Source organism: Phalaenopsis equestris, unplaced genomic scaffold (assembly GCF_001263595.1).
Source record: "Phalaenopsis equestris unplaced genomic scaffold, ASM126359v1 Scaffold000099, whole genome shotgun sequence".
In the NCBI taxonomy this organism is placed as follows: domain Eukaryota; kingdom Viridiplantae; phylum Streptophyta; class Magnoliopsida; order Asparagales; family Orchidaceae; genus Phalaenopsis; species Phalaenopsis equestris.
This window is the reverse complement of record NW_018164541.1, coordinates 282,992-291,795: the sequence shown is the minus strand read 5'-3', so window position 1 is coordinate 291,795 and position 8,804 is coordinate 282,992. Positions and strand designations below refer to the sequence as shown.

Sequence of the window (8,804 nt, the reverse complement as noted above, 5' to 3'; positions counted from 1 at the left end):
CGCAGTAATAATTCCGCGCCCAACCGATACCTAAAAGTAACAATTTGGGGCTACAACTTTCAATAAAATGAGGACGGCAAAACAAATTTTGGGATGTGAATGAGATTCTGTTCTGTTCATAAAATAAAATAATGAGGCATTTACATACATACCATACCACCCAATTCCTATGTATTTATATATCTAACAGCTAAACTTTACTTTTCAAAATTTATAGGACCTATATGTCTCGCATCACATGAAAAATACCACTATTTTGACTTTTAAGAAGTGAAATACATCTCTTCAAGGATAAGTATGGATGCATATATGTCACATCACATGACAAATACCTTTATTTTGACTTTTAAGAAGTGAAATACATCTCTTCAAGGATAAGTATGGATGCATATATGTAAAAATTGATGTTTTGGGTGTTTTTGATCTGTAAATACATAGGAATGTAAATCATCCTAAAATAGTACAAATATACATGAAGTGAACGTTTTCTATTTCAAGTGAAACAGAAGCTCCTTCAATTTTAATGCTTCCATTCACTCAAATGTTTTACTAGCAAAGATTAGTCTTCCATGTAACCCTGAATGAAAACAGAAAAGGGTGTCATTGCAGCATAATAGTTGGTAGGAAAACAGAAGATGCTAAATCGAGTAAAGCATCTAGTGATTGTTTTGCTCTGAGAAAGTTATAATGAAAAACTTGTTTGGAATCAATATTGTTTTTAGTTTTTGTGAGATATACCCCGCGGGGCATACTGTGGTTGCTACAGTACCAAGGAAAAATATATCGCGGGAGGCTTCAAAATAGCCCTGTTTTCCTTTCTTATCCTTTATTTCCTATTATCCTTCATTATTTTCCTATATATGTGTTGTATTAGAGTTTGAAAGTCAGTTTTTGATGTGTTTTGTTTAGGACAACCGCCGATGTTTGTTATTCTCCCTTTAAGGGTTGTTCCAACAGATTGGGTGGTGTTGCGGTTGTATCCCTCTCCTGAGGCGGTGATCATCGTACCCTATTCCTTCCATCTCCTCCCATGTCACTCCAGGCCCCTCCGTCCCTGCTACAGCCGCCCGAATACTTTATGTAGCTGTCTTCCCTGCAGTTCTCCACTTCCCCTTGCTGTTCCCATCTCCTAACTTCGCTGCCGCAGCTTGCAAACTCTTCCACTTACTGTCCACAGCTAGAATCTGCACCCATAACCAGCCATCCTTGCTGCCCTCATCCCGGACAGCTGTGGCACGTCAATATCGGCTGTGTGCTTACTGTCCGGAACACGGGAAATCGTCCTCCTTTCCACTGTTTTTTGTTTGCCGACCTCCTCGTCCACCATCCCACCACCTTACAATCCTCACCGACTCATCTATACCTCCCTTGATCCAACCCTTAGCCACAACCTGATCGGCTTTCCCGTAATAATATTTGATTTTTCTATTTTTGTTTGGTTTAACTCCGGTATCATCTTTTCTTTTTCTTTTTCTTTTTTTTTAATAGTTTAATGTGTTTTTTACATGTTATAATTTTATTTTCTAAAAACAAATTAACATGTCCTTGAAAACACTTAAAAACAACTTTTAGGTTTTTGAATGTTTTAAAAACAATCATAGCTTAATCAAATATGCCAAATTTTTTTGTTTCAAATCAAAACATAAAAAAATAAAAATAGATAAAAAAATAGAAAATATAAAGCAAAGTGATCCCAAACAAGCCCCAAGAAAAGTTTTCCTACAAAAAAAAAGATAAAATAATAAAAAATAAATAGAGCACTTCATAAAGATATTGTACAGTATTATTCAATATGTGATTGTATGATATCATTCATTACGTGGATAACATCTATTTGGTAACATCCGAGGCTCCCTGAAATTCCCCAAAACAGTGTAGATGCGGAATTTATTATTACGATCTCCTTCAGAACCTGTTCACTCTCTGACATAATACATATCCTCTAGTAGGTGTGATCCTCTAAAATTACAGGAATACCTGCAAAGATGGTGTTATAAGATTCCAACCATTGGATCCACTTTGGAAAACCAAGATTTAAATTGCACATCAAAATATCTCAAAGTTCAATGGTATTGCAGAAAATAACCCACTAGGACTTGAACAAGTCTAACAAAAGCGGATATGAACTTGTCAACATCGGCATCGAACCAATATGAACTCACTTAGCCAGCATAAACTCACCAAGGTTATGATGAACTCATCAGTGCCTAATTGTTTCAAAGATAACTTACATTTACTAACTCATGATCAAGTATACTTTAACCAGCACTGACCAAACTTATTCATACTCGAGACTATTTGCCAGCTTTAACACAGTCAAGCCAGCAACTTGGTCAAATCGACGACTTGGCCAAGGACTCAGACAAAAGGTATTGTAAGTGTAATCATGTTATTTTTATGGCTCAAAATATAGCATTTCCCAAAATGATAAACACTGATCCAATCTTACAAATAAGACGCTAGGGGAAGAGCCTAGAAGGGCTATCTTTTCGTTTACAACTGGTCCTCATAAATCTCTGAGCTTCTCACCTTAATGCCTCACTTTTACAATAAACTCTCACTTTTTTTCTCTTTCTTCGCTCTTTTCACTTGCGAGTTAAGGCTCGGGGATAAATTTGGTTCCAACATAAACCATTTGATCCATTCGATGTTTCAATATTATTCTGATTTTGAGTAAATTGAATACCATCACCTGAAAACAATAAGACGACTAAGATCTTAAATCTACACCTCTACATTTCCTAACGAAATTGAAGAGGATTTGCAACCATAGTCTACAAATACAACATTTTTCAATCATTAGCCAATAGCTCCTATTAATGGTCTGTTGGTCATTTTTTTTTATTTGAAAATAATATTTGTCAATTTAATTTAATACAAGAGGTATATAGTTTTGGTTTTGAAAGTAATGTATTTTAATTTTTCGAAAAATGAGACCAAATGGATCTCATTAGTCTAATGGTTTGCATAATTGTGTCTGATACCACGAATACCGCACCTTCCCGAAAGATAAGTGCATATCCCGGCGACAGACCCAATCCTGCAAAATAAGAGATTTTTTACATTTTTTTGACCGACGAACATTTTGTGTGACCGACATATTACCCTACCTAATATAAAGATTAAGTAGAGAATTTACTTTGCCTGGGTTCCAAGTTCCCTATAGAGGCAAGCTGATTTACTTTGTCTGGGTTCTAAGTTCCCTATAGAGGCAAGCTCTCATGGTTAATTGTATCTCAAATAACGGGGGTCACTTGAAAAAACTATCGATAATTATCAGAAATACTAGTCTTCAAGAATTCAAAGATTAATTGTATCTCAAATAACGGGGGTCACTTGAGAAAACTATCAATAATTATCAGAAATACTAGTCTTCAAGAATTCAAAGTTTAGGTTTTCATGGTAGGATGCAGAATATCAAGTGGGAAAGGACCAAATGGGAGCAATTCTTTCAGAAATCCAAAGAAAGGAAAATGTATGGACAGATCTTGAGAAACCTCAGTGACTTTCCAAACTATTCTACTGTGTGGCAGTGTTTTGGAGATGATGTTATTCAATTGTTCAGTCCTATCAATTTTATTATTTGAGACTTATATTTACATAATATCTGATTATGTAAATAGCCTGCAGAGATAGGATGGTCTACGTCGTACCGGACGACAACCTCGAAACCTAAGATGAGTTAGGACTTACGTTGCGCAACATGGTTGCACAGGAGTCTAAAGAGAGTGTGAGGATTTTCGTCACGCTAAGCGAGCTACCTCGAAGTCCTATGGGTTGTTGTTATGCTAGAAAGAGAGAATGCTAAAAAAGATCCTCTTGTTGCTCGATCCAAGCGCCTTGCCAACCTGCCGGCAAAGTTGGCTCCAAACTCCTTGTTGAAGTAGCAGTCCTAAAGTTTAAGGATCAAAAGGTTTTACCATGTGAGTTTAAGTGACAAGTTTTGTTATTGTTCAAGTATTATAGGGGGGTTAAAGTTGATTAGAGCGACACCGGTTAGGATTTCACGGTTCTTTTATTTCGGTACCACTATTTTCTTTTGAATTTATCTTTTGAATTTACTTAGTCCAAATGAGTTTTTAGGCTCATTTAAACTGGAGAGATTTCGTTAGCAACTGTGATTTACCTCATCCGAAGGACTCCCGTAAATTCAAAAGTAAGTGTCATGTTTTTATTTTTGTTTTGAAAATGTTGTTTAATTTTTTAAAAATAGTTTTTTTTAAATGAAATTGCAACCAGACAAGCATGATATAGTAAAGCAATAGTAAATTGCAGTGATGAAAATGACAATAAATAAAATGTCCATGCATATCTGGCGTATTTGTTGTTGTTGTTCTCGCTGTGTGATTAGCTCATAAAGCATAATAAAATTTGCAGGGAATTAAAATAAATTTGTAGGAAAAGAGAGAAAACATGAAGTCTAGTGTAAAAAGCAGCAAAACGAGTTGTAACAGTAGCTAAGAGCTCCAAACACGTGATCCTAAGGCTTCTTACACTCCGGGCAGCAACTAGCAAGCCTAAATGGTGATCATAAGGCTTCCTACAGCTCCGGACAACAATTAGCAAGACTAAACGGTGATCCTAAGACCTCCTATGGCTCCGGGCAGCGACTAGTAAGCTTACACGATGATCCTAAGACTTCCTATGGCTCTGGGCAGCAACTAGCAAACCTACACGGTGATCCTAAGACCTCCTACAACTCCGGACAGGAGTTTTGAAGTTCCAAACAGCACCCTACAGCCCCTAACAACTTCAAACAGAAATTTCGAAGTTCCAAACAACACCCTACAGCTCTCCTACATCTCTCCCAACACTTATACGGCAATGGTCAACACTTTTTGGCACCTCTACAGCCTTCTGGCAGCCAACACTTATACGGCAATGGACAACACTTTTTGGCACCTCTACAGCCTTCTGGCAGCACATTGCAGTCATGCACTGCGCTTATGCAACACATTTCGGCACATATGGAACACAAAACAGCATTTAGATGGTGCACAATTAATATCAGGGAGAACATAAAAGAACATTAGGAAGGTTCACATACATACTACTTACTTACTATGGATTTACATACCTAAAATGATGGAATTTGCTATGTGATGCATGGGTGCTATGAAAGTAAAAAGTAATGTTTAGGTATTAGAAATGTGAACACATAAGAGTTGTGTGGTATGTGTGCAACCCTTCGTTAAAAATTGGGTGTATAACATTGTAGGTATAAGCCCGTCTCAATTTCAAACAGATCCTTGTAAATTTAAGGAGACTTTTCAATCAAGTTCTAGGTTTTCAAGCACAGATATCAGGTTGACATGCTCCAAATTAAAAAGTAAAAGGTTATCAAATTTGTAGTAGATCATGAAAATAAGTATTATGTTTTGGAACATGTAACCTTTGATCATATATGTTTAACTGCAACGGATTATCAGGAATCTTAAAAAATGCACTAAAAATAGGACAAACAACATCTTGCAAACTGAGAAAAGCTAAAGGCACTCCTTTGTTTCCCTGAAACTCATAAGCATCCAAAGAAAAGTTAGATTCAGATTGGGGAAAAATAAAAGTGCTCGCTGCATTTTGGCTTTACCATAAGCCCTAAAAAAAATCTTAAATGGCTGGCAATTGGTGTGAGGAAGAGGGGAGGAGAAGAATCGAACCAGAGAAAGAAGAGGTAGTAGCAGGCGTTGGGTCTTGGTCTCGGGGAAGAGGAAGTCAAGCAGGAAAAAAGGGGCTTCGGTGTAGAGTGGCTGAGATGAGCAGGGCTTCGATCGTGCGAGGGAAAAGGAATGGCTTCTGTCAAGCGAGGGAAGTGAGCAAGGGCTTCGATCGAGGGAGGCGAGCAATGCGCAGGAACATCGATCCGAAGAGGGAGACGGATGAGCGAGGGCAAGCGAGCGAGGTCTCAGTCGTGCGTGAGAAGGAAATAGGCGAGGCTTTCGGTTGTGCGTGAGAAGGAAATAGACGAGGCTCTCGGTGGTGGCATCGAGCGAGGGGAGGAAGGCGATTGCGAATGAAGAGTGGGACCGAATGAATTGGTATAGACGTGAATATCCGTTACAAGCATTAGACGAGAAATTCATTACCTTCCATGCAAGGAAATGCTTATTAGGTAAATGATAATTTCAAAATTAATTTAATTAATATGAGATTAAATGGTTAATTTGAATTTCAAAATTTAAATTTTGAAATTATGTAAGCTGGGGTGACTAGCCCGCATTCAGCCCAAATCGAACCCGAGTAGAACCTGGGTTGAACCCGGGCTTGCGCCTTGCTAATTAAAAAAACGTGCATCAATTTTCATGTTAATTTCTTACGCGTGCGGAACCATAGTAATATGAGTGACCTTTCTAGCTAAAGTAAACGTCTCGGACGCATCCGTATGGTCTGTTTCATCATCTGAGGTCGTCCGAACAAGTTCGTCAACGGTCAGGTCAATTCAGGTCAACAATCTGTATGGTGTAGTGAGTGCATAAAAATGTGGCGTTAGTGAGAATTCGAGTCGCGAGAGGTTTCCCTAGAGGTAGCTCCTATTAAAATAGGAACTCAACTCGAGTTTCATATGTCGGTTTTAACCAACTCAGCAAAATGCCGAGGATTTGAGACCGCCCATGCGAGACTCGAAGGAGTGACAAGGTGGCTCGAATTTTCTAAATGATGTGGATCACGTACTAGTCCTCTAGGAGAGTCAAACAAGAGAAGCCTATAGCTAGACCCTAGGCTCTAAGGAGAGAAGTGAAGACCTCACCCGAAAATGAGGTCAATAAGGTCTAGCAAAGAAACTAAACAACTGACTTTCTTGATACTTCTATTTTGTCTTTCTCAACCTATTTTATCACCCCTCATTCACTCTGCACATCAGTTGCCATCATTAATCCTCCCATGCATGGAACATGTACGCACCTTCATAAACCTCTAAAATCGGATCATGCAATTGCACCTTCAGCTTCCTGAATCTGGGTGGCCAAAAATAATTACTACATTTACTGGATGGTCCCTTTCAACTGAAAAGGAAAACGGATGTTGATGGGTAGGAAGGTTTGGTATCGTGAGACATGCCATTGAAGATTTCAGTAGAAAAGCATACCTCCATCTTTCTAGAACAATAGAGAAATCTGCAAGTAAAATTAAGGGTGTAAATGAGTCGAGTTGAGCTAGAGTCACCCTAGGCTTGAGCTTGAGTTTGATTAATTAATCGAGTTCAAGCTCAAGTTGAAGTTTAATTCTATGACTTTGAGAAACCTCACCAGCCAAGCATATTTATTATGAAAGAGTGAATAATATTAATTTAAGCTAGTCCTAGAATAAAATGACAAAATTAGCAATTCCATGGGGAGGGGGGGGGGGAGGTGGGGTGGGGATTCATTTACATACATGCTACCCAATTCCTATTATGTATTAGTATTCTTTATACATGCATACCACCCAAATCTTTCATATCACATAAAATATAGCATTATTTTAAGTTTTAAAAGGTGAAATACACCTTTTGTTGCATAGGTTGGGTGACATAAATGTAAACATTAAAGTTCAGGTGTCTGATATGCAAATACACAAGAATTGACTAGTATATACGCAAATCTTCTTATTTTTTTAAAATTTCCATTCATACAGAAACGTAAAAAGAAATAATTAGATAATCAGAAAGGAAAGAAAAACAAAGAACATACCAATACAGAAACGTAAAAAGAAATAATTAGATAATCAGAAAGGAAAGAAAAACAAAAAACATACCAATACACCTTTCCTTACATTTCCAAGTGGCCCCTTGTACTTAGAATAAGCTGTGCACGTGATATTCAAAGAATCAGAGGGAATCCCAACACAAACCTGACTATATGCAGGGGTTCAAAGCAAAGATTTATAGCGTTTGCAGTAAAAAAACTTAAATCACAGCCAAATCAAGCCAACTATCTTCATAACAACCCACCGTTTAGTCAAACGAGAGAAGGCAATTAGAGTTTAGAGCATCTACAAGAAACAAGCATGCAAGAAAAGACTAAATCATCAACAGCAATATAAGAAATATATGATTAAAGTGACCACTTTTCTACAAGGAAGTGCTGCAAAGTAATTTAAAAATCTTATCCAAAAAGAAATAACAGAACAATTTAGCTAGAAAAAAAAAATTATATCGTTATTTTGAGCCATTAAGTTTTTCATTCCCAGTTGGGAGGCGTAAGCATAGTTGAACGATATATCAATTGATTTCTAACAACTAAATTTACAGCACTAGGAGGAACAAATCAAGACACAAACTTTTCAGGAAACTGAACCATGATAAGAAGAAAACACAAAAGATTGATTCTAAGATTTTGATTAGTTTGGGTATGCACAAAATGGACTAAGAGTCGGACTATTTTGTTGAGTCTTTGATGACTTAAGCTTGGTTCCTGAAATATTTCAACAATACCAGTATCTCTGTTTATTTCTTGGTAAAACTTTTTATTTCAATCACACAGAAATTAATTTTATGAAATCTATTTTATTTTTTCTTAAAGAGATAAATCAAAATCCATAGCAAGGAAACAATTGTAATAATATTGTTTGTAACCAGAATAAATAACGTTAGAATGCATGCACGCTAACTGAATGTAGATCAAGCGGACAAATGAAATTGCAAAAGCTTAAACAGGTATAACCTAGCAATCTACATATTACATTACCGCCCTTCAATTAGTAAAAATAACTTCTGCTAAATAGTAATTAATCACATGGAAGATTAGGAGCACAGCACAGACAAAAAATTACTTGAAATGATAATTTAAAAATGCATTTAAGTAAAAAGATGCCTACATACTTAAAAT

The 8,804-nt window shown here is 36.9% G+C and overlaps 1 protein-coding gene across 1 annotated transcript in view; it reads right to left on the bottom strand.

The window, feature by feature from the left end:
• The window catches only part of LOC110020535 (GTP-binding protein TypA/BipA homolog), a 107,424-nt gene that overhangs the window by 1,860 nt on the left and 96,760 nt on the right, over window positions 1-8,804 (bottom strand). Inside the window, exon 14 of the mRNA XM_020718674.1 lies at window positions 7,732-7,781. Within this exon, the coding sequence (XP_020574333.1) occupies window positions 7,732-7,781 (50 nt within the window). The remainder of the gene's footprint in view (window positions 1-7,731; window positions 7,782-8,804) is intronic.